At 53.7% G+C, this 25,675-nt stretch overlaps 1 protein-coding gene across 3 annotated transcripts in view; it reads left to right on the forward strand.

Moving 5' to 3' along the window:
- DRD2 (dopamine receptor D2) overlaps window positions 1-22,903 on the forward strand; it is a 65,381-nt gene extending 42,478 nt beyond the window's left edge. Inside the window, exons 2-8 of one of the 3 annotated variants that reach the window (XM_086679081.1) lie at window positions 9,817-10,132; window positions 14,282-14,391; window positions 15,382-15,518; window positions 16,737-16,927; window positions 17,840-17,938; window positions 19,486-19,813; window positions 21,605-22,903. In XM_086679081.1, coding sequence (XP_086535207.1) covers window positions 9,848-10,132; window positions 14,282-14,391; window positions 15,382-15,518; window positions 16,737-16,927; window positions 17,840-17,938; window positions 19,486-19,813; window positions 21,605-21,798 — 1,344 coding nt within the window. In that variant the 5' untranslated portion in view covers window positions 9,817-9,847 and the 3' untranslated portion in view covers window positions 21,799-22,903. The remainder of the gene's footprint in view (window positions 1-9,816; window positions 10,133-14,281; window positions 14,392-15,381; window positions 15,519-16,736; window positions 16,928-17,839; window positions 17,939-19,485; window positions 19,814-21,604) is intronic. The other 2 variants (XM_025927967.2, XM_025927966.2) reach the window with 2 other exon arrangements.
- Window positions 22,904-25,675: the final 2,772 nt, after the last annotated feature.

Genomic DNA, 25,675 nt, shown 5'->3' on the forward strand with positions numbered 1-25,675 from the left:
GCATCTGGAGGAGGAGGAACCCCTTACCCACTCACTCCCAATTCCCCTCCAGTTCCAGTCGCTCAGGCAAGCTGCTTTTGAAATGCAAATGCAAAGTACCCCCCCTCACCCCTCCTTTTTCATTGAAATGCTTCAAGTTTCAGAAAAGAGGGAAAATGATGTGTTTAAGACAGCAGTGTCTCACCCGCCATCGAGCCTGATAAGGGATTGTTAAATTTTAATTAGACAATTTGACTCCTTCAAATGCCAAACTTTCTGGGGAGGCAGCGCCCTGGAACCGGGTTGCTTGAGTTTATTCTGCACCAAAGTTTCCTTAGGCCTCATTTCTGGGCCCAGAGCCCCCAGGTTTTGCTGGTGAAAGGACTCAATCTAGAGAGAGGACAGAACCCTCTCCTCTCTCCTCCCAGACCAATCAACTTGCCCCTAGGGTCCCGGGTTACCCCACCAGGCTGGGGACCAAGGGCAACTGTAAGCCCCCAAGTTTTTCCTCAGACAAAAGGTCAGTTTAGGGGGGTCAGCCTTGAACTGTGGAATTTTAAAGCAGTTTTCTTCTTCCAAAACGTACTTGCGAGAAGCAGTTTGTATCTGCAGGCTGTGGAGCCTCCCTTCCACAGCCTCCACCCTCTACTCTACTCCCCTGCCCCAGTGCAGCAGATGGTGGGAGTCCGTGGACTGCCAGGGGCAGACTCTTGGGCCAGCTCAGCCCCAGCTATCTGGGCTCTAACTACATTCCTCAACCAGACAGCTAGCTAATTTTCAAATGAAGGCACAAACAGACAATGGTAACATATGTAAAGCCCAAAGGGCAAGTGGCGGAGCCCTGGAGGCTGGAAATGACCGCTTCATGGTCCTCTTGCCCTGATAACCCATACACCTCGATTCACTCCAGATATCTCGTTAGGAAGGTCTGCTGTATAGGCTCTGAAGACAGTAACCATCACAGCAGTCTGGATGTTAAGGAGAACTGACCACCAGGGTGGGCGAATCTGGAAGATCTTCCAGTAGACCGTTGCCCTTCTGAGCTGAGGCAGGGCAATGGGGGCTAGAGACAGATGTGGGTCAGGCGTGGCCCGAGGCCTGCGGGCCGCCCACACTGTGGACTCCCCCATGCTCCGGGCTCCCTCCTCTTTCCCACACACCAGGGCAGCTGAGAACAGAAAGCCTAGGAGGCCCCAGAGCACACGGGCGCCTCGTCTGCCAGCATCTGCTGGGGAGGGCAGGGAGCTGTGGTCGTCCCCCCTTGCCGCACAGGGAAGATGAGGGTGACGCTCTGGGGGAGTGGCAGCCTCTCCTTCTGCAGGTGTCTTTGTCAGCTCAGGCTGCCTTAGCAAAGTACCGAAGACTGGGGGGTTTAAACAGCAGAAATTAATTTTCTCATAGTTCTGGAGCCTGGGAGTCTGAGATCAAGATGCCAGCTTGGGTTGGGTTCTGGTGAGAGCTCTCTTCCCGGCTTTACAGATGGCTGCCTTCTCGCTGAGTGTTCACACGGCATGAGGAGGGGCAGCCTGGGGTGTCTCTTCCGATAAGGACCCTGTCCTCATGGTTTCTAGACCCCATCTCCAAACACCAAGGCCCCATCTGCAAATACCATCACCTTGGGGGTTGTGGCGTCCACATAGGCATCTGAGAGGCACACAACTCTGTCCGTAGCAGTAAGGTTAAGTCATCCATCCCTGCTCCAGGAGACAGGACTAAGTAGCTAAGTATTGACAGTGACCATGTATGCATTTGGTGCTCACTAAATGCTCCTTGATTGGGGACAGGTTTGGAGATCTTACACATGAGGCAGGAGCCTCCCAGAGGAGGATGGAGGCGGCGTATGGAGGTTGGTGAGCGAGGCGATCATATTTTCATGACTCCAAATCGATATTCTTGTTCTGACAACAGAAAGTTTTAAACATAATATGGAACTTATTTACCTGAAAAGTCTTATAAGAATAATTTTCCTGGGGTTACACCTTTAGCCATCCCCTTTTTATTATTTTATTTTGTTTTATTTATTTTTTTATTAAAATTTTTTTCTTGTTTATTTACTTTTGAGAGAGAGAGACAGAACACAAGTTGGGGAGGGGCAGAGACACACACACACACACACACACACACACACACACACACACAGAATCCAAAGCAGGCTCCAGGCTGTGAGCTGTCAGGACAGAGCCCAACATGGGGCTCAAACTCACAAACTGTGAGATCATGACCTGAGCTGAAGTCCTATGTTCAACCGACTGAGCCACCCAGGCACTCCTATTTTATTTTTATTTTATTTTATTTTATTTTATTTTATTTTATTTTATTTTATTTATTTTAATTTTGAGAGAGAGAGAGCATGAATGGGGGAGAAGGGCAAAGAGAGAGAGAGAGAAAAAGAGAATCTTAAGCACATTCAGTGCAGAGCTAATGCATGGGGCTTGATCTTACAACCCCAGGATCATGACCTGAGCTGAAATTAAGAGTTGGACACTTGGGGCACCTGGATGGCTCAGTAGGTTAAGCACCTGACTTCACTCAGGTCATGATCTCACAGTGTGTGATTTTGAGCTCTGCATCGGGCTCCATGCTGACAGCTCGGAGCCTGGAACCTGCTTCAGATTCTGTGTCTCCCTGTCTCTCTGCCCCTCACCCGCTCACACACATTCTCTCTCTCTCTCTCTCTCTCTCTCAAAAATAAATAGATATTAAAAAAATTATATATATATATGTGTATATATATATATATATATCTGTAATAGTTGGACATTCAATCGACTAAGCCACCCAGGTATCCCCATCCCCTTTTTAAAGAAGAACAAGAAATTTGGACCACCCTGGAAAATCCTAGGTGCCAATTGATATTGAGCTTGGCATTTCCCACCTCCGGGAGCCACAGAGTGGGCACTGACCTCACCTGGCTTCTCTGGAGCCAGGACCAGGCCAGAATACCTGGAGCCTCTTCTCCCCACAAAAGCAAAAACTCTGACTTGGATGGAGAGGCTTGAGCACAGGGCAAGGGCAGGCATTTGAGGTGCCCTTTGGGGGCCCCTGGAGTGAGAAAGACCACAGTCTGGCCCTTTGTGCCTTTCTCTGGGACACCACTTGGAGCCCTGGCAGAAGGAAAAGGAGAAGGGAAGGGATGGGGCTGGTGCTGCTGCAGGCAGGCTGCCTGGGGACTGACGGGTTTCCGCAGGCGTCCTGAGAATGTGCCAGCAGAGAAATGCCAGGAGGACCCTGTATTTTAACCTTGCTAAGATGCACACCTCCCACCTTCGCTTACACACATTTTAATGTTTCTGATCTCAGCATGCATTTTGCAGTTGGCCCTGTCTTAGAGCTGTATTGGAGTTTGGTGGCATTTTTTTTCTTTCCTAGTGGTACGTAAAACAATGGCGCATGTTACATTCAATTCTATCTTAGAGCCTAGGAAATACGGCAGTTGGAATCATGGGCGATAGCAGTTGGGCTGGGAGACCTGGATCTTCCTGGCCAGCTGCTATGTCATCCCAAGGCTTGCTCAGATTTGTCCTGCAACCATGGCTCAGGAATACTTTGACTTTATTTTCCTTTACTCCCTTCCAGGGGTTGTTTGCTGCACCTTGGAACCCCTCTCCCTTCATCTAGACCCCCCACTTTGCAAGGAGGAGCCATAGGAGGCAGCACTGTGTAACAGCTGGAGCCCAGGGCATCCCCTGACCCTAATGGGCTGCATTTGGACAGTACGGTTGCTTCACCCCCAGGAGCCTCAGGCTCGTTGTCTGAGTGCTTGTTTCTTTTAATTCCTTTGGTTGGTTTGATTTATTTTTAATTATTGTTAATTTTTAATTTATTTGTTTTTAATTTACATCCAAGTTAGTTAGCATATAGTGCAGCAATGATTTCAGGAGTAGATTCCTTAATGCCCCTTACCCGTTTAGCCCATCCCTCCTCCCACGACCCCTCCAGCAACCCTCAGTTTGTTCTCTATATTTAAGAGTCTCTTGTATTTTGTCCTCCTCCCTGTTTTCATATTATTTTTGCTTCCCTTCCCTTGTGTTCATCTGTTTTGCATCTTAAATTTCTCATATGATTCAAGTCATATGATATTTGTCTTTCTCTGACTGACGAATCTCACTTAGCATAAGACCCTCCAGTTCCATCCACGTAGTTGCAAATGGCAAGATTTCATTCTTTTTGATTGTCAAGTAATACTCCATTGTGTGTGTGTGTGTGTGTGTGTGTGTGTGTGTGTGTGTGTGTGTGTATACACACCATATCTTCTTTATCCATTCATCCATCAATGGACATTTGGGCTCTTTCCATACTTTGGCTATTGTCTATAGTGCTGCTATAAACATGGGGGTGCACAAGCCCCTTAAAAACAGCATACCTGTATCCCTTGGATAAATACCTAGTAGTGCAATTGCTGGGTCATAGGGTAGTTCTATTTTCAATTTTTTGAGGAACCTCCATACTGTTTTCCAGAGAGGCTGTACCAGTTTGCATTCCCACCAGCAGTGCCAGAGAGATCCTCTCTCTACATCCCCGCCAACATCTGTTGTTGCCTGAGTTGTTAATGTTAGCCATTCTGACAGGTTTGAGGTGGTATCTCATTGTGGTTTTGATTTGTACTTCCCTGATGATGGGAGCATTTTTTCATGTGTCGGTTGGCCATCTGGATGTCTTCTTTGGAGAAGTGCCTATTCGTGTCTTTTTGCCCATTTCTTCACTGGATTATTTGTTTTTTGGGTGTTGAGTTTGATAAATTCTTTATAGATTTTGGATACTAACCCTTTATCTGATATGTCATTTGCAAATATCTTCTCCCACTCTGTTGGTTGCCTTTTAGTTTTGCTCATTGTTTCCTTCACTGTGCAGAAGCTTTTTATTTTGATGATGTCCTAATAGTTCATTTTGCTTTTGTTTCCCTTGCCTCCGGAGATGTGTTGAATAAGAAGTTGCTGTGGCCAAGGTCAAAGAGCTTTTTCCTGCTTTCTCCTTGAGGATTTTGATGGCTTCCTGTCTCACATTTAGGTCTTTCATCCATTTTGAGTCTACTTTTGTGAATGGTGTAAGAAAGTGGTCCAGGTTCATTCTTCTGCACGTCGTTGTCGAGTTTTCCCAGCACCACTTGCTGAAGACACTGTCTTTATTCCATCGGATATTCTTTCCAGCTTTTGTCAAAGATTAGTTGGCCATATATTTGTGGGTCCATTATTGCGTTCTCTATCCTGTACCATTGATCTGAGTGTTTTTGTGCCAGTACCATACTGTTTGATGATTACAGCTTTGTAATATGTCTTGAAGTCCAGGATTGTGATGCCTCCAGCTTAGTATTCTTTTTCAAGACTGCTTTGGCTATTTGGGGTCTTTTCTGGTTCCATACAATTTTAGGATTGTTTGTTCTAGCTCTGTGAAGAATGTTGGTGTTATTCTGATAGGGATTGCTCTTGGTTTGATTTTTAAAGCTCACATTCCTTGAGAGTTTACCTGTGCAGGCCACTCATGTATCATTGTACTTAATCCTCACTACAGTAATTGCTAATCCCCAGTTTGCAGATGGGAAAACTGAGGCTCAGGAAAGCCACGTAATCTGGCCGAGACCTTGGAGCAAATAAAGGTGGAGTTGGGATTTGAACCCAGGTGTTTTGGTCCTCAGCCCTATCTTCTACTAGTATCTCTCATGGTAGAGTGCGTCATCAAAAGGGCTAGATTTGCTGATGTCTGAATTTCTGCTCTGCTTGGTGTGGTGTGAGAGTGATTCAGACAGCCCCTGCTTGTGAGAGATGTTGGTCCCAGGCAGGAAGGGTGCTGAGGACACGGCAGAGATGGAACTGGCTCTGGGGGTTGGAAGAAAATCCTGCTCCAAGATATTAATAGGGTCTACAGGCATCTAGGCATTTTCCAGGCTTTCCCATTCTTTCTGTAATGCATTTGTTTCAGCAAAAAAAACAAGATATAGAATAAATGCTTGATTAGAAAATTAAATGCATGAAGCCTTCCCAGCTGTAGGTGAAAGGACTCACTCCTGTCCTGCAGAGTAACCAGCACACAGAGGAATGAGTGCTCACCTCCGACCCTGCCCTGAGTGGAAATGCTCATGTTTGCCATCTTACTTGTCCTCATGATTTTAAGTCCTGAATGAAAGTCTTCCCCCTCCAGGAAGCCCTCCAGGAGCACCCCAGCCAGGCCCATGTACATATCCTCTGTGATTTCTGAGCATCCACTGCAGCGCCTGGTGGTAGAGTGGGCCCCAGCACCTGTGCACGACCAACTCACTCCCCCAGCTACTGGGCCTGCTGACAATGGACAGTTACATCTGGGTCCGCCCTCTTAGCAGATGCTCACTTGAAGAGAGATGTCTCTCTCCAGGTCACACCTTCTCCCTGGGACAGTCCACGCCCTAGGACATTATGAGAGAGACAGCTCTGCAGGCTCCCTGAGGGCTCTCTGAGGTCACCTGAGACCTTTGATGTGACTGCCAGGCAGCCCAGCTTCTCCCCAGTCCAGCCCTGCCTCCTCCCTTCTCTGCAAGCCTCCATTCTGAGAACATTCCCCGGTAAATTCCCTGCACGCCAGTGTCCTCCTCAGGGTCTTATTTCTGGGGATCCAACATGCAACACCCGTGGTCCTCTTGGGTTGCCTCTCTCTTTTGTCACTTGTTAATGTGGTGGCCTCTCTTTATAGCTACATCTCAAGGGTGGAGGGCTTTTCTTCCCGGCTGGACTCACAGAGCCTTTGATTGAATTCAGCAACCCAACGTACGACCTGCAGATCCCAGAGATCAAGAGACTATGCTCTTTTATTTGTTTATTCCATGAAGATGAGGCATGACCAAGATGTGGTGCAATGCTTAAGATGCTTACACTCCAGTGGGGGGTGTTGGGGGGGAACAGATACACAGAGAGGGTGCGTTCCAGAATAGAACTCAGGAATGATGCTGTGGAACCCCCAAGGGAAAGCGGTCCAGCAGAGAGCAGGAAGCAGGAAGATTCTGAGCTAGCCTTTCTTTGGAGGCCGTGTCAGGTCTGGGCAAGCAGCGGGAGGGGAAGGGAAGTTTTCCAAAGACTTTTCTCATTTGTCGAGGGGGGATAATAGCTGCAGGCCTCGGAGGTTGTTTTGAGGACAAAACTATCAAACAAAACTATCAAATCCTCTACAAGCATATGAAGCCACATCACAGGCAGGCACAGGATTGTACAGAAACAGAAGTCTGGTTGGGTATAGAGAAGGGGTGGGGTGGGGTAGAAGGGAAGCCGTACAGTCTCCATCAGAGGCCACTGGCCCTACAGAGAGGGACCAGGGAAGTAAGAGGTGGGGCAGAGAGAACCTTCAGGAGCCCTGGGGGAAGTGAGTGGATCTCCACATCTCCAGGCCCCCGAAAGTGCTTGGCACATTGCTTTATGCCTGACAAGCTCAACAGACTCCCAATCTTGTGTGAAAACAAGAGGCAGGAGCAGCTGCCATTCCTGATGGATACGTGCATATAGCTGTCCCGGGGTGTGCTCCAAATGGGAAGAGGGGCCGATGCCTTTGCAGAGGGCAGCGTCAGTGTGACACAGGGCCTCGGCGCCTCTGAGTTGGAAGATTTTTGCACTGGTGTCATGTCATGTCACCCTACATGGAGTTAGGTATTTTGGCTTCCCCAGAGACTCCAGGCTGGTGTGGTGGTGCTGGGGTGGGGGGGGGGGGTGGTGGGGACATCATCCACACTCCTCTGCTGGGGGCCAGCAGAGCAAATGTGTCAGATAAGGTTGAGGGGGTAGAGGGGGACAGACCCTTCTCCAAAGTCCCTTCTGACCTGTTGTGGCTGGCGTGCCCTCCTCCCTGATCTGGACATAGTACCACCATCCCAAGTGGCATAAACTAGTAGACTTCAAATCCCTTTGGGTAGCCCAGCAACTGGATGTCGTGGCACCTTGGGCAGAGTGCTTTGAGGTACTGATAAGCCTGATTCCATCGTGTAAAATAGGAACACTTTTGTTAGCAGGAGAGTCAGCTATATTATATGTGCATTATGTTCTAATCACAACCAAAACACAGGCTGTCAAGCTCGTCAATGCCTGATGCGTCTCAAGTCTGCCTCTCAGGCTCTCTGCTTCCTGCTCTCAGTGAGCAGCTCCTCAGCCTCCCCAAGCCCAAGGCAGAAATGCTGTTCCCTCTACCCCTACTCTCTCTGCTTGCCCCGGCCCCTCTCCCGTCCCACATCTATCCATTGGATACCGATGCACAGGTCAGCCGCTGATTCTGAACACTTCTCTCCTCATCCCTGCCACCTTCATTCAGACAACCACCCTCCCTTCTCCAAATGACAGCCATAGCCTGGCCTCCTCCAAGGCCTCCCTATGCTGCAGCAGCCACTTTACTAAAACACCAGCCCCGTGGTCCTTCCTCTGCACCCAACCCCTCAGGGCCTCCCAGTCTTATGAGACAGAATCTGGCCCATGACTGGCCCCCCGGTTTCTTTTGCCCCCGCTTCACACCCTACATTTTTAGCCAAACAGAACTGTTTGTTGTCTGGCACCGTGTTGTGTTCTCTCTAGCTGCAGGGTCTCCCAAACTCTGTGGCCTGGCTATTTCCTCCTTTGATCGCATCTCAGATGACACCTCCTTCAGGAAGTTCTCAGGCTCTCAGGGCAGGAATGCAGAAACTCCTCATCTCTTCCTCGGGTTCCTACAGCCTCCCAGCTGGTGTGCCGCCACCTGCTTGGCCACACACTTCCATCCTCTGAACAGCGGTTGGAACCTTGTCGCCGGAAGGCGCCTCTGATCACGTGGTTCCCACTGCCCTTAGGCTCAAATGTAGCGTGACTTGGAAGGCCTTCTAGGATCTTGCTCTGGCACCCTCCCCAGTTCAGCTCACGGGCTTCAGCTGCCCCGAATGAATCTCTTCCAGCCCTCCACCGGGTGTCTGCTGTCTCGCTCTGTCATTTGCTTATGCTGTTTCTTCTGTCTAGACACTTCCCTGGGCTCCCAGCTCTTCACCTAATGACTTAGGGTTGTCTGTCAAAAGCCACTTCCTCTGGAAAGTCTTATTTCAATGCTTAAACTAGCTTTTGTGGTCCTCCTGCATTCCATTTCCTAGTGCCCACTGCTTATAGATTTAAGTGCTTGATTCATGGGCTGTTGTTTCTTTTAGAATGTGAGCTCGGTAAGGGTGGCTCAGTCGGTTAAGCTTCGGCTGAGACTTCAGCTCAGGTCATGATCTCACGGTTCTTGAGTTCGAGCCCTGTGTCGGGCTTTGTACTGACAGCCCGGAGCCTGGAGCAAGGGCTTTAGGTTCTGTGTCTCCCTTTCTCTCTCTGCTGCTCCCCGACTCATGCTCTGACTCTCTCTCTCTCTTAAAAACAAACATTAAATTTTTTTTAATTTAGAATGTGAGCTGGAGAACCATGTATATTTCGTTCCAGCCCATATTTCTAGCACCACATAGAACAGTGCTCAATAAATATTTATAGAATCAAGAAGGAATGAATGTGTATTCCTGTTCCTGCCCCTAGAAGCTGGAACTCCTCACTAACTTGTCTCCAGGAGGTGGTGCATGGGATGTGCTTACTAAGTGTTTGTTGAATAAATAGATGAATGAATGATCAGCTCTTTTCAAGTTCATTTATTTTATTATACTTTCTTTAAAAAAATTATAATTGCTCATTTGTCTTGCCATCTGCAAGAACTTGCCAGCAGAAGAGTGGCAGCAGGCCCCAGCGTTTTAAGAAAATCGTTAAAATACAGAACTGAAAATCCCGAGGCTGGAGAATTCTACTAACTGCCAGTGGTTGGCTGTAGCTCCGGAGCTTTCCGTGGGAGGCAGCACGCTCTGGGAGGTCCTCCTGCTCACCCGCCGTGTCCGTTTTTCCTGGCCAGAGCCTGGCCACCCAGTGGCCCCGTTGCCCCGATGGATCCACTGAACCTGTCCTGGTACGATGATGATCTGGAGAGCCAGAACTGGAGCCGGCCCTTCAACGGGTCCGAAGGAAGGACCGGAAAGCCTCACTACAACTACTACGCCACGCTTCTCACCTTGCTCATCTTCGTCATCGTCTTCGGCAACGTGCTGGTCTGCATGGCCGTGTCCCGCGAGAAGGCGCTGCAGACCACCACCAACTACCTGATCGTCAGCCTCGCCGTGGCCGACCTCCTGGTGGCCACGCTCGTCATGCCCTGGGTTGTCTACCTGGAGGTAGGTCTGCCCTCCCCTCCGCTGCACGGAGCCTGGAGTCCAGGCACTTCCCGACGAATTGCCTGGTGCCTTCTCAGCAGGCCTGGCCTCTCCTTCCACTCCGGGCTCAGTTTTTCCCCTTATGAAACGGGCTTAATGCCTCTTTCACAGTCCCAACTGCCAGTTGGAGAGTGCTTACTAAGGGTCGAGTCCTCTATCCCTGGCGTTTTCCCGTGTAGCCCTCAGGCCAGCCCTGCGAGGTCACCCCACGACTACCACCATCTCACAGATGGTGAGCCAGGTGGTCAGAGAAATTCGGTGACTTCTCCGGCATCGTGCAGCTGGCAGGTCCCAGCTGGAACTCGGCTTGGCCCCAGGTCGGTTGGTTAGATCATGCTGCAAATGGGAGTGATGGAGGAAGATCCTCAAGGAAGGGAGATGTTCATGCATCCAGACCCGAAGCTTCCCATTCTTTCTTGTCACTTCGAAAGTGGGAGCTGCTACTCTGTGTGCTCCTTATGCCTCCCCTCTTCCCAGTTCGGTCTAGCACCAATGTCTGGGACCTCCAGGCAGGGTCCGCTGTGGGCTGGGCCACAGCCCCTTGGCTCGGGAAGGACCACATGGTCACCCAGGGCTCGGCCCAGGATGGGGCCCAGCTCTGCACTTCCGAATAGAGAGTGGGCGGCCCCTGCCGTGGTCCAGGCACCTCGCCAGGCATTTCGCAGACACAGACTCAGCAAACAGTCATGCTAATCCTGGGAGTTGATACTTTTCTTCTCAGTTTACAGAAGAGGAAACAGAAGCTTTGAGAAGCTGTCTGTCCTCAGATCGCACAGCAAGGGGAGTAACCGGGGAGCCACTTCCAACAGGCAGATGTGGGAGGGTCTAGGGTCTTGCGTCCTGGATCCTGCCCTAGGATTCTGGGGTGGAGTCTGGGAAGTGACCAGCCAGTCAGGAAAGAGCCAACACTAAGGTCACTGCGATCATTGGGCACTTACCTTCCCGTCCTGGGCAAGATAGGGGGGATACACCTGTGCTATGGAGGCAAGTCCCTGGCTGGGAGGGTAGGGCTTCCACTTTTAAAGGAAAACATGCCATTTTGTAGGCTTGAGCCGAGGCGACACCCAGAAGAGGGAGCTGAGGTGGGGGAGAGGAGGCTGGCCCAGCGTGGCCCCTCTCCTGGTCTCCGCACCCGGGGGCTCCCTGGGCTTCCTCATCATGCTCACAGGATCACACACCCCTGGTTTTCTGTAGCACAGCCCCAACAGGCTGGGACGTCCAAAATGAATGTGAAGGAAAAACCCCGAAGGAAACAAGCAAAATAACATGAAATCTACAGGTGCCACAGGCCAGGGGTCCACTTCCTCCACGACTCACACGTCCGTGAGTCTGTCCAAGCACGTCTTGTCTGAGGGCCTCTCCCTGAGGAACCCTTCTCAATCCTAAGGCCTCTTCCCTTCCTGCTTCCTCTCAAAGGAGGGTCCCAGGCCTCAGACCATCAGGGGAGAATGAGGGGCGAGTGGCAGAGCAAAGAACCTCTCTGTGCCTCACTTTCTTTATCCATATAAAGGAGATAATCACAGTATCTACCTCGTGGCATTGCTTTAGCATCTAATGAGTTAGTTAATATATGCAAAGGGCTCAGATTGGTACCGCACACTGTAGTGAGCAAGATGTAGAAATCAGCTGTGACAGTGGCGCTGAAGACGAACGTGACGGTGGTAGCCATCCAGCACCTGTCCTCATAGCGAGGGCCCTCCCCGTGCCCAGGCAGCAAGGCGCCCTCTACCCACAGTGAAGCATGCTCTGCCCGCGGCTCCACGCAAGGCTTCTGGGCTTCCAGATCTGCAGCCTCTCCCCCGACACTCTAGGATAGAGCCACATCTGTACACAGGCTGTACTGGGGGTTTCTGAGAATCTGTAAGTCCTGTGAACAGATACTTTCAACATAACCAGTTCACCGTTATTTTAAGGGGGAAGCGCAGTGGTTTGGGGGGCAGGGTGGAGAACAGTATCATGGAGGGTAGTGCTCTAACTTTCTCATTATTTCCCTTTAAAACAAGAGCTGGACAGTGAGCTCGACTTACAGGTTATTGTCCCAGCCATTTTTTGTCCTGAGAGACTGTCCCGAGGGGAGTCTCAGCCTATCCCAACATCCTGTCAGAGTGTTCTTGCAGCCCATATACTCTTTCCTTTCTAAGAGATGCTCTTGTTGTCCAGAATTTTCCACCCTGTTCCCTTCCCAGCAATACTAGTGCCTCTCACAGCCTGCCATGTCAGCACGTGTCTAGCATGCTAGATTGGATTGGATGTGCTTTACTCTTTTTTTTTTTTATTTTTTTTTAATGTTTATTTATTTTTGAGAGAGACAGAGACAGAATGCTAGTGGGTTAGGGGCAGAGAAAGAGGGAGACACAGAAGCAGAAGCAGAAGCAGGCTCCAGGCTCTGAGCTGTCAGCACAGAGCTCCACATGGGGCTCGAACTCACGAGCTGTGAGATCATGACCTGAGCTGAAGTTGGACGCCCAACCGACTGAGCCACCCAGGCACCCCCCGTCAATGTACATGGCTGCCAAAAATTTCTCTCGAGTCTTTGAGTCAGCTGCCCCCAGGCCTGTGGAGGAAAGCCCTCCCTTCTTCTGTGCTCCAGACAGGCCTTTAGGGGTAGGAATTGAGAGCTCCCTAAAGGCAAGGACTATGCCAATACTGTTTACCACTGTACCCCAGAGTCTAGGACAGAGTCTGGCCCATAGTAAGTTGCTCATAAGTGTCTGTAGGAAAGATGGAAGGCAGGGGAGAGGGAAGGAGGGAGAGGAAGAGGGCCCTGGCAGCTCAGACCCGGATCCCTAGGGACATAGAAACAGCTCTGAAGTACTCGTCTGCGGTGGGGGGGGGGGGGCTCAAGGTGGAGGGTGGACCAGGCGGGTCTGGCACCCTCCTAGCAGTGCCCTACAGGTAGACTCTATTTATACCCGGAGCTCCTCACCCCCCAATCCAGACCTGACCTGCCATCTTGGGGAGTCCTGTGCTGTGATGTGGGCTCACGTGAGCCTAGAGAAGGCAGCTTCCTTCCTGTCTTCTGGGACCAGCTGCTGTTTCTTCACGTCCAACATCAGTGGCTATAGTTCCTGTCACCGAGCTTAGGTGCCAGCATTTGGTTTCACGCCTGAGAGCAGAAAAAAGAGGCAGCACTGGGAATGAGCATGTTCCAATTAGCCTGACGACTGACAGTGCTGTGACAGAAGGATGGGAACTGCCCTGCCCCAGGCCCTGGGAGGGGGGCTTTCCTGCTCCTTTTTCTCCTATTGGTAGAGGCCTAGGATGTGTCTCAGGGTCAGGGTCAGGGTGTTCCACACTTCCAAATTTGCCTGGGCCAGCTCGCTGCGTGAGTGTGTGTGCCTGTGTGTTTAAATGGGTGGTATGGATGTGCATGGGCGTACGGGAAAGTGAGCGTGTGTGCGTGTGTGTCTGTGTGTGTAAGGGGGAGAGGGGTGCAGGAGCGGGCCTCCTCAGTTCCATCATACAAGGATGTATGGGTACAGCCGCCCCTCCCCACCCCCTCCTGGTGTTTCCAGAGCTTGAGCCCAGGTTTTCCGTCCTGAATTCTCCAGGTGCGACAAAGAGCAGAACTGTCTTCTTTGTCTCAGAGCCATGGTCCTCACCGTTGTCCTTAACGGACACTCGCTGGGCCCCGACTGGGCCACACACCATGCTGGTCCCGAAGGAGCTGCCTGGCTCCCCCAGAAACCTAGGATCAGGGCAGGATCAGAAGCTGAGCGGAATGGCCTTGGGCAAGTCACTGCCCATTTCTGAGGCTCAGTTTCTCCATTGGCAGAATGGGATGCAGGTAGATCACACAGATGTTTTACAGACGAAGGCTCAAAGTTGAGGCACGAGGTGTAAATTGGTCATCATTCTTCCTGTCCGGTTTTTGGCACAAAATGGCCCTATGTGTCTAGCAGGGGAGGGGAGCAGGGACAAGTGCCTCAGACAGCCAGGGGCACAGCTTCCCTTTGCTGCCCCACTTCTCTCCCGGGCCCCAACTGGAGACCCGCAAGACCCCACAGCTGCCCTCTGGGCCTGTGGCCCAGTCTGCCCCAGCAGAGCCAAACTATGCGGCCTGAGCTCATCGTCCCTCTTCCGTCCCCCCTTATGGTGCTTTGTCCCCAGGTGGTGGGCGAGTGGAAATTCAGCAGGATTCACTGTGACATCTTTGTCACTCTGGACGTCATGATGTGCACAGCAAGCATCCTGAACCTATGTGCCATCAGCATCGACAGGTGAGCCCAGCCAAGGTGGGAGAGGGGACCCAAGCCATTGGCCTTTCGGGCTGAAGAGGCAGGCTGTGTGCCTGTGAGTCCATGTGTGTGTGCACATGTGTACGTGCACATGCATATAGGTGCACGTGGATCTGGCTGGGAGAGTCCAGACCACCTCATGAGAGGCCATGGTACAGATGGAGATGCTACCAAGGATACCCAGCAGAGACTGGTAAAGAGGAGAAAGTTCCCAATGTTGACGGCAGCCCTAGGTCTATCACTTCCTACTTAAGTGACCTTGGGCAGAATGTGCACATTCTCAGAACCCTACCTCATCTAGAAATCAAGGATGATGACCCCTGTCCACGGGGGGCCACAGTGTCCGGTTGTGCATTTCCTGTCCAGCACAGGGCAGGCACACGGCCAAGGGGGTCCGGGTTGTGCTCACTTTGTTAAACTATACCCTTGGAGCCTTTCACTGATTTGCACACGCAGGCCACGTGGGCTCCCCTGGCTGGGCTCCCCTGGCAGGATTCTTGGAAGATGAAATGAGCTACTATATGAGAAGTGCTGGGTCAAGGAGGTGAATGATTTCCACCATTATTATTTTCTGCTGAATGGGGCTGAATTCTTTCTCCGAGGAGCCTGGCTACCAATCCGTCAACAAACGCTTCCACTTTCTGTGAGCACAGCATGGGTGCAGTTTCAAAGGTGCAAAGACCCAGACCCTGGTCCCTCAAAAACCTTAAAATCCAAGTAGGGACACTGGAGTAATAGATATGGCCCAGGATTACATGGTAGCCGGTCAGTCACCAAAGTATCACCAACTACCCTTGCTGTCTGAGCTGGGGCAGGAGAAAGGAGTGATTTAGGGTAGACAGGCAGCCTTCAGAGAATTTCAGACAACTGGAACTCCCCAAGGTGTGGGGTGTCTCTGGTGTGTGCCTGCTGTGGAATGAGTTCCTGGGCCTGCACCCCAGACTCAGGGTCCCCTGCCCCGTGACCTTGCAGGTACACAGCCGTGGCCATGCCCATGCTCTACAACACCCGCTACAGCTCCAAGCGCCGAGTCACTGTCATGATCGCCATCGTCTGGGTCCTGTCCTTTACCATCTCCTGCCCACTGCTCTTCGGACTCAACAACACAGGTGAGTCCTGTCTCTGTCTGCCTGGGGTTCCGCTGCCCCCCTTTGCTACACGGGACCCCGAGAGAGCTGAGCCCCTGGCGCAGACTTAGGGGGATGACCTGTTTGCCAGCCTAGGCTGAGACCAAGCTGGGTCTCCCTGGCCAAGCCTGACTCTCAGTTGTGCCTGGATGGGCCAGAGGGGAACAGTAGCTTGAGGCATAATGGGGTTGCGTGAGGAGTGGGGGTAATGATTCAGGAGGATGTCTGGCCATTTTCAACTTTGTTTATTTAACCGAAACAGGCCAGACAGCCCCACCAACTGCATGTGTTTGCGTGTGTGTGTGTGTGTGCGCGTGCATGTGCACACATAGGGGGTGACTACGGGGTCCCATCCCCACCCCACGGTGATGCTGTTTGTGGTAATGAGGCTGCAGTCCAAGCTGGCCCAGCTCTGCACAGACCTGAGTCCTCTGGAGCAGGAGAGGTAGAAATAATAGAAGCTAGCCCACTGCACCTGTCCTGTGTGTCTGACGTAGAGGAAATAGGTGTTGGCCTGCCTGCCTGCCGGCGTGGGCAGAGAGCTTTCTCTCATCAGGCAGGCTCCAGTGAGGCAGGTGCACCTCTGGAGACCCTTACAGGGCAGGACACCAAGAAGCCTTGCAAAGTACCTCTTGTAGGAATTCCAAGACGTGGGGAATAGGCTTATTCCCTGAGCATATGCTCAGATCAATCTGGAAAGGCCCTGAGATAGAAGTCAGACATCTTCTAGACCAGGAAGGGAACTTGGAAACACATCAGAACACAGGGTTGAGCAAATAGGACCAAGTCACCTTGTCCCTAAAATTGAAAGGTGGTAGACCGCCCCCATGTATACAGCAAGGGTTAAAATAAGGGTTTACTCTTTGACAATAATTTCCTTCTGTTATTTTTTCCAAGTACACTGGCCCCACTCATGTGTTCACGGGCAATAAAACTAATAATGAAATAAGGAGGGAACGTTAATGGGAAAACTCAGAAGTAGTCCATGAGAGCTTAGCTTTTTGCTCACAGTTGTGATTTGAAATCTCTGGTTTACGGTGCATGTTCATTTACATCTAGCATTTCCGGGTGGCCTTAGACACCTAGGCGTACTCTCTGTGACCTCGCTGCTGGAGTCTGGCGGAGGAGGGAAAGGTCTCTTGTGGCGCTGTGGCCCCGTGGGATGCTGACGTCCCCTCTGGGCTCTCCTTCCCCCCCCAGACCAGAACGAGTGCATAATCGCCAACCCCGCGTTCGTGGTGTACTCCTCCATCGTCTCCTTCTACGTGCCCTTCATCGTCACCCTGCTGGTCTACATCAAGATCTACATCGTCCTCCGCAGGCGCCGCAAACGGGTCAACACGAAGCGCAGCAGCCGGGCTTTTAGGGCCAACCTGAAGGCCCCGCTCAAGGTCCCCAGATCCCCCACCCCCTCCAACGCCCACACCTCACCATTATCAAGGGAGCCTGCCCAGGCGCAGGTGGAGGCCCAGGGCAGTGCAGTGGGGCGGGGCTTAGGCTGGAGGGGGCTCCACGGACCTGGACCTGGGCAGGGCACAGTCTGAAGGCATGGACCTCCGTGGGATGACCGAATCTCCAGGAGCCGGATGGAGGCAGGGCAGGCGGTGGACACCATCTGGGAGAAGGCTTTGCTTGGAGATCCTTGTCTGAGTGCACCCTCTCCTCTCCTTCCTTTCCCATCACTTGTCCTTCCTTGCTGTGGCCCCTCTCTCTGCCTTTCCTCCCTCTGTGCTTCCCTCCCTCCCCTTTACCTTCCATGCTCCCTGTGCTCCCCTCTGTGTGCACCTCCTCCTTCCTCCCCGCTCTTTCCTCCTCCTCTCCTCCACCTTGCTTCCATTGCCTCCCCCTTACGTCTTGTGAATTCTCCCCTCTGCTCAGCCCTCCCTGTATGGGAAGACAGTATGTGGGCCTGGAAGGAACAAGGATCTTGGGGTTAGACACATCAGGTTCAAGGCCTGGCACTGCCACCTTTTTTGCTGAGTGCCTTGGGCAGGTTGCTTAACTTCTCTGAGCCTCGGTTTCCTCATCTGTTAAATGGGAATCATAATGCCAGCCTCTCAGCGTGGTCTTGAGGATTCAATGTGAGAGGGATATGAATATGTCTAGCATGTGCCAGACCCTTAACAGGTACCCCATTAAAGTCAGGGCCCGTTTGTCCCTCGTCCTGCCCACCTTTTCCCCTCACAGGACCAACTCCTCCTCTGCCCTTCTCTGAGCCCCGGTGCCCAGCCTGACCACCCCACATTGGGTGTCTGTCCCCAGCTGCCTGCCCGTCATGACCAGTGTACTGGCTCACTCCACAGGGCACCTGCACTCACCCCGAGGATATGAAACTCTGCACCGTTATCATCAAGTCCAATGGGAGTTTCCCAGTGAACAGGAGGAGAGTGGTAAGTGCTCAGGTCAGGGACCAGAGCCAGGTCCTTCCGCCCCTAGGGAAACCCAGCTGCCGTGATTCTCAGAAACCCCACCGGCAGCGCACATCCCAGGCTCCCCCACTTTGCCTCTGAGGCCAGACTCACCATGCACACCTCACAAGCAGGCATGCAGCAAGACGGCTCGATTCTGCAAGGCACAGATAGGCACCCCTAGCGCAAGAAAATGGTTGGGAGAGAGGACTTGGCCGTAATAACATAATTCAAATAAGAAGAGTGGATGTTACCATTCACTGAACACCCACCGTGTTCCTACTGTCTCATCAAATCCTCACAGCGACCCTGAGAGGTAAGTCTTATTGAGCTTATTGATTTTAACTTTATGGAAGAGGAAACAGAGGCTCAGAGAGGGTAGGTAACTCACCCGAGGCGAAACAGTGAGATAGCGCATATTTGAGCCCAAACCCACATGACTCCGAAGTCCACGCCTCTGCTGCTCTTCCCTCTTGCATGTGCTTCCTTACTACAGGCAGGTTCTGGGGCTGGAGGCTGGGCGTGGAGGGGGTGAGTAGGGGAGCGAGCAGAGCAGCCTTGGGGCTGGTGGGGCAGTGCAGCCCGAAAGTAGAGCCTGGAGACGTGGAAGCACAGCAGACCCCAGGCTCTGCCCAGAGGAAGTAGCAGCAGGGTCCCAGCAGCAGGTGCCGCAGCCCCAGCTGGGCCAGGGAACCCACCCAGAGCCGCACACGAAGTTCAGGTCAGGTGTCCACAGGAAGCGGGGTCCCCACTGTTCACTTGCACGGCAAGGGTAGGACTCCCTTTATGAGATGGGTGCCAAACGGGCATTCAGGACTGGGACGGGGGCAGCAGCTGAGTTTTATCACCACCACCACCCCCCCACCACCACCACCCCCCCTCCCCCCCCCGCCACCGGGTGCAGAGCAAAGCTGCATTTGAGAAGTTCAAGCTGACACTCCACGGTCTGGGGAACCTGGGAGGCCATAAGTGGATCCCCACCAAGGCCGCCAGGTCAGCTTGGCAGGAAAGACTGGGGGGAGCCCTGGGATTAGCCCTTTGGCACAGGGATCAGTCTACAAGGAGAATGTGGTGGGGTGTCTCAGGTCTGCCTGGTGGCCCCTCGATTCAGCCCAGCAGGAAGAACAGGGGTACCCTCTATGCAGTTAGAACATGAGCTCCTGCAGGGAGGCACTGGATGCCAAACCAGTAATGTATTCCCAGCAGCCAGCTCGGTGCCTGGCGCTCACTGGTACTCAGTAAGTGTTGCTCAGTCAATAAGAGAGAAATGCTGGGGGTAATAAGCCCTCACAGATGGTTGTGGGGTTATTGAGGCTGCATAAGTATTGCTCGGGGCCAAGTGCTGGGGATGACCCCGCAGGCAGGGACTGCCCTGGGGCCCAGACCGTCCCGACCTCCCCGTGTTCGGCAGAGTGACCCTGTGGTGTTTGTGGGAGTCTCTAAAGGAGGAGAGGGCAGGGCCGGGTGGGACCAGGTGAGGCTGCGTGGCTAATGCCTGTGAACTGGCCTGGCTTTACCCAGAGTTCTCTGCCCCTGTGCAGGAGGCTGCCCGCCGAGCCCAGGAACTAGAGATGGAGATGCTGTCCAGCACCAGTCCCCCCGAGAGGACCCGGTACAGCCCCATACCGCCCAGCCACCACCAGCTGACCCTCCCCGACCCATCCCACCACGGCCTCCACAGCACGGCCGACAGCCCCGCCAAACCAGAGAAGAATGGGCATGCCAAAGACCACCCCAAGATTGCCAAGATCTTTGAGATCCAGTCCATGCCCAATGGCAAAACCCGGACCTCTCTCAAGACCATGAGCCGCAGGAAGCTCTCCCAGCAGAAGGAGAAGAAAGCCACCCAGATGCTCGCCATTGTTCTCGGTGAGTCAGGCTGGCCGACGGCCGCAGCCCGGCTCTGTCCAGCCATCACCGAGGAAAGGACCCATCACCATCACCATGGGTCCGCCCACCAGGATGGGTCCTGTTACCTGCCATCCCCGTCCTAACCATGGCTGGCGGGCCAGGGGACCAGCACTTTCTCAGGTGCAGGCCACTCCCACTGATGTACCCCGTTAGGTAGATTCTATAATTATGCTCCTTTTACTCATGGGGAAACTGAGGTCTGGAGTGGGTATATAACATGCCCAAGGAAGGCCTATGATTTAAACTCAGGGAGTCTGACTTCAGAGTCAGTGAGCTTGGCCAGTCAACCATGGTGACCTCCAGAGCATCATGGTCCTGGGCCAGTCACCATCTCTCTCTGGAGTCCCCTCAGCAGGAGATTGCTTCTCGGGGCTGTTGTGGTGGTCAGATGGTACACAAAGGTGAAAGCATTTTGTAAAGTGCAAAGCAGTATACACAGGGATGTGTTATCAGTATGGTTTGGGTAATGTTGCTATTGTTGAGGAACTGGAAATTCAATTCACTTCAGCTCAACCAAGACCCTGTGGGACCAGAGCTGTGAACAAGGAAAGGGGGCTGGAGGGGGGAGCCATCTGAATGAGGGCATGGCTCTGTCAGCCAGGCAAGGCTTTCAAATAAAAGTTTCCTAGAAAACCCCAGATGGCGAGTCAAAACACAAGACTGGACGTGATGTGATGTGGCTGGTTGGGAACAGGAGGGGCCAATGTGACTGTGCCTTCCCTGCAGCACCCAGGCTATCACGGGGCACCCTTCCAGACCCACCATCCCCTCTGACCTCCGGCCAGTCCTGTGGCGTGAGTGGGACCAGAGTTACTACCCTGCTTTTATGAACGTACGCACAGGGTCACCGCAGGTTAAGGGACAGAGCCTTGATCATGCGGCTGGGGGTGACAGAGGAGGGTTGTAGCTGTGCCCTCTGCTCTGGTCCGTGGGGTCTCTCTTCAGTCCTGGGGACTCCCGGGGTGCTTGTGGGGCATTCTGGGCTCATGATGCCACCATGCCGAGAGTCCTGCCAGAGCACGAGGTCCTGAGTCAGATGGACAAAGCAGGCGGGAGGGAGGTTAGTCTAGGTCAGAGCGTCCCAAAGCAGCAATTAGGAAGAGGTACCCCCCAAGGGCTGGGGAAGGCATAGGGAGAGCCTGGCCACTGGTGGGACAGACCTCAATAGACTGGAACTCAGCGGGTCTTGACTTCATCCCTCATGAATGGGGTGGCCTTGTGTACATCACAGGGCCTGTGGGAGCCTCGGTTTCCCGTCCACCTCACAGGGATGCCAGGAGCCTAAGTGAGATGGGTATCTAGCTCTCCCTTTTGTCCCTCGGGCCCAAACGGTGCATCCCCAACCTGCAGTGACCAAATGTTCCACTTCCGGTCGCTGAGGAAGATGTGTTTCTCAGAGATGACCAGAAAGTAGAGTACATATCTCCGTCTCTACTGACTTGTGTCAGAATGTTAACCTCGTGGATTTGTCTTCAAGCCCACTATCCTTCCCTGTGGGGTAGGTGTTATTATACCCATTTGACACGTGAGGAAAATGAGGCCGAGGGAAGGAAAGTGGCCTTCATTGCAAACGGGTGTCAGAGACGGCTCTAGAATCTGAGGCTGAGACTCCTCCTGCCTCCCCTGACTCCCCTGCCTCCCCTGCCCCCTCCTCCTGCCTCCCCTGCAGGGCTCCTGGGCCGGGGTCTGTCTTTGTGCGGGCCTTCCCAGCCCAGCCTCTCCCTGCCTGACTGCCGCCCTCTCCCCCAGGCGTGTTCATCATCTGCTGGCTGCCCTTCTTCATCACCCACATCCTGAATATACACTGTGATTGCAACATCCCGCCCGTCCTGTACAGCGCCTTCACGTGGCTGGGCTATGTCAACAGTGCCGTGAACCCCATCATCTACACGACCTTCAACATTGAGTTCCGCAAGGCCTTCATGAAGATCCTGCATTGCTGACCCTCTTCCCGCCTCCCTGCCCAGGCCAGCCGGGTCTCCGTTCCTGGGAGCCGTGGATGGGGGTGGTGCAGGGCGGACTCGGCCTTCTCTTTGTCCCCGGCAGGCTCTAGCTTGACTCCACGCCCCTCAGAGCTCGCACACCCTCACTCCGCCAGGGTAGTGCTGGGGAGCCAGGCACGGTGCCAGCCCAAGGGCTGGACCCCTGGCTCAGGGGCGGCTCATAGAGCCCCCCCTCCCACCTCTAGGCCCTCTCCCCTTGGCACCAAAGACACAGCCGCCTTCTCTGACCTTTCTCTGGGCTTCTGGGGTCACCAGGAACAGGGGCAGGGCTCAGAGGCTGTGCTTTCTGTGGGGTTTGGCCTGGTCTTCGTAGGCCTGTGCTGGAGCGGGCAGTGTGGAGGGATGGACGGTTCCCACCCCACAAGGCCCATGCCTGGGAAGCCAGAGCTCTTGCCAAGGCCCCAGGAAACTCAGTCCTGGGAGACCCATGTAAATACCAGACCACAGGGTGAGCCCCAGAGAAGCCCAAGCCAAAAATCTTCATTCACTCCCTTTCCTGCCCGGTGGGAGCCTCTGTTTCCACAGCAGTGGCTCCCACCCCACCCCACCCACCCCACTGTGCCTCCAGCAACCCATGTGATTTCCACACCTGCTGAGGGCAGGAACCCTGGGCTTGAAAGGCCCCAGGAAGGTCTGCGGGGAGCGGAACGTCCCCCAAGCCCATGCTGCTGCCTCCTAACTGACTCGGTGCATCCCTTCTCTAGCAACTGTTGGGCCAACCTGTGAGAGGGCAGGGAAGGTGGGCTTGTGGCCGCATCCGGGGTCCGGGGTGGATGTTGGTTCTCTGGGGGACTGCCTCCTGCCACACTCTGCCGCAAAACCACTCTCCTTTGCCTTTTGCCTCTCCTCTCTCCTGCCCCCTTCCCCTTCCACTTTCTCCGCCTTAGAGGAGCCCATGGTGAGGGGGCTGCTGAATACCACTTAGCCTGGGCTGGCCCTGCCCTGAGGGAGGAGGGAGGTTGCAGTTTGTGGGCGGGGCCCTGGGTCCCAGACTCTGTAACATCACTACACATGCTCCAAACTAATAAAACTTTGACAAGAGTCATATGCGAGGCCCCTCGGGTGGAAGGGAACCGGTACCGAACTTTGTCCTCCGCAGCAGGTGTCTGTGCTGGGATCAGAGTTGGGGGAGCCTTCCGCAGCCCCCTCCCACAAAGGGATGACCCTGGCCACAGCCACCAGGGTGGACGCCGGGGGGGGGGTGTGGGGGGGAAAGGAGGTGCTCCAGGAGGACTGGGGAGAGGATATGTGCGCCTGTGTTTTCCCCTTCCCCGTCCCTTGAGCCCAGGAGACCTGAATGCTCTCAGCCCTGCTGCTGGCTGGCCCTGAGCCTCAACTGTCAACCAAGATGGGACGGGACAAAGTTCCCAGTGGGAATCCCAGAGCACACCCAGGGCTCCCCTGATCCCTCCTGTAGGAAAGCCAGGCTGTCCCCACTTCCCACCTCCTCCTCTCCAGGTCCTGGCACCTCTGAAGGACCTCAGCTCTTATGACCCACCACGCAGAGAAAAGGCTCCGTGGAAAAGGTGCCCTTTGAGCTGCCGGCTGTGTCCGTGTCTGTGTCAGCCCCTTGCCCTGACTTCTGGCTCACATCAGGACTCCCTTCCTCTGCAGCAGGTTGGGGAGGCAGGGAGGGCCTGTGTGACATGACCTAGGTGGTCCCCCTCCTCTTGGCCTCCAGATCAGCCACAGCTCCAAGCTCTCTGGGGCCACAAATTGGCATTGCCCTGAAAACAGAAATTTGGCTTTAAGAAATGAAATATAAATCAACCTGGCAAAGGAGGAATATTCTTACTACCTTGAGAATAACAGCGATGATGACAAACAAGGTGCCGGCTCCCACGGGCTCAGGCTCCGGGGAGCTGTCAGGGCATAATTTGCATGCTAAATACAATATTTTTAGCACCAAACTTTGGAGCACTTAACTTGCCCTGAACGAACATTTAATTATGGACTTTGATCTTTTCCCTGAACCTGCTAAGCCCCAGGGGAGGCTCCTGTACCCGGGAGCACCCAGGTCCCAGAAGCTGGGCAAAATGGGCCCCTAGTCCAGCTCAGAGGGTGTCAGTAACCCAGTGACCACCTCCTGGGGAAGGCGTCGGACCCTCAGTGGGGTTAGAGACCCTAGAGACTTCTCTGCTGCCGATGCACACACAGGTATGCACACAGACACAGTGCACACTCAGCCTATGAAAGATCTTGCCCTGGACGGAAGCTTCAAATCTCATTGAATCATTAGAAACTATAAGGTCACACAGGTTTCACAGCTGTGGGAATTGGAAGAGATGACAGAGGAGAGAGTAAAAGAGGGTGGAAGGAGGGAGACAGGGAAGGAAGGAAGGAAGGCAGGGAGGGATGGAGGGAGGAAGGAAGAAAAGAAAGGAAGGAGGGAGGGAGGGAGGGGAGCAGAAGGGAAGGAAGGAAGGAAGGAAGGAAGGAAGGAAGGAAGGAAGGGAGGGAGGGAGGAAGGGAGGAAGAGGGGACAGCAGGTAGCTAGAGAGGGAGGGGAGCCAGGCTCCCAGCAGTCTGGAAAGGGCGCTGATGGGAGGAGAGGGCAAGAGGGCAGGCAGGGGCGGGAGGCGGGGCAGAGGAAAGTTGCCCACAGTTGTCATGAAGCTTCAAGTCTTTCTTCCAGACAGCAGATTGACAGCTGGAGTGGGCAGGGGGAGGGCCGGCTCCGCCCCCTCCCCCCTCAACTCTTCGGGGACAGAGGAATGGGCGTGGGGACCCGAGAGAACTCTGAGGTGGAAGGGGGCGGCCCAGGCTCTGCTTCTCTCCCAGGAGGCCCTGACTACTGCTGCAGTGCTCTGATTTCTCTCCTCCGCCTTCCCTGGGCTTCTGTCTCTATGACTGTCTTTCTCCGAAGCATGACTTTCAACCAAGGGGTCATTTATCTGCCTTTACAGCAGGTGGAGTCTGACCGCCCCCATACCCCCAAAACCCAGCACCGGGTCAGGCACAGCCGGGCACTTTGCATGTATGTTCCCTCAGATGTCCCCGTGTGGCTGCAAGTTTTCAGTTTCGGGCCCTCTCCCCTTCCTCTTCCCCTAGTGGGTTCCGGAGGAGTCCCAGGTGGCCCCTGGCTGGGGAGATGGAAACTGGGAAGGCCAGTAGTGCAAGAGAAACTGCATTTCATCCATCCATCCATCCACCCAGCCGGTGACTTCCTCCGTGGATCTTTCTCGAGCAACCATTGTGCTCCAGGCCCTGAGCAAGGTGCTAGGTGTGCAACAGGAAAAAGGTGGATGTGACCCCTGTTCTTGCAGAGTCTGTGGCCCACAATCACGCAACAGCTGTTAAAGCTGTGTGTCACCCATGACAGAGCCCTGGCTGGGTGTGGAGGCACAGGTCCCATAGATGGCAATGATGTGGGGTGCAGCAGCCCTGGTGAGAGTAGAAGGGCTGAGGGCATAGAGCACTGCCTGAATGGTGGGGCAAGAGGCCCTCGAAAGAAGTGACCGTCTGTCCTGCTTCCCTGGTGGGCTCAGAACACGGGCAGTCAGTCATCTGCAATCAGGGACACTGACGACCAGCCCGCTTTGGGGGCAGTATGTCCACCTGCCCGGGATCCCTCCCCTGGCCTAGCCCTGTGCCCCACTGCCTCCCTGCCCTCCTGGGCCCCAGGACCCAGGCTATGTTTGTGGCCATTAGCCCCCATCCTATGCAGGGGCCGTGTGGGCTTTGCCCCACGTGCTCCTGTCTTCCTAACCCTGGGCCCCCATCCATGGGATCCCCTGTTAGGCCGCCTCTCTTAAGGAGACTCGTTGCCTTGATGACAGGCTGACCTTTGAATTCAGGGTTCCAAATTTATGTCTGA

This window comes from Puma concolor, chromosome D1, assembly GCF_028749965.1.
Source record: "Puma concolor isolate L17-30 chromosome D1, mPumCon1.1.hap2, whole genome shotgun sequence".
In the NCBI taxonomy this organism is placed as follows: Eukaryota; Metazoa; Chordata; class Mammalia; order Carnivora; family Felidae; genus Puma; species Puma concolor.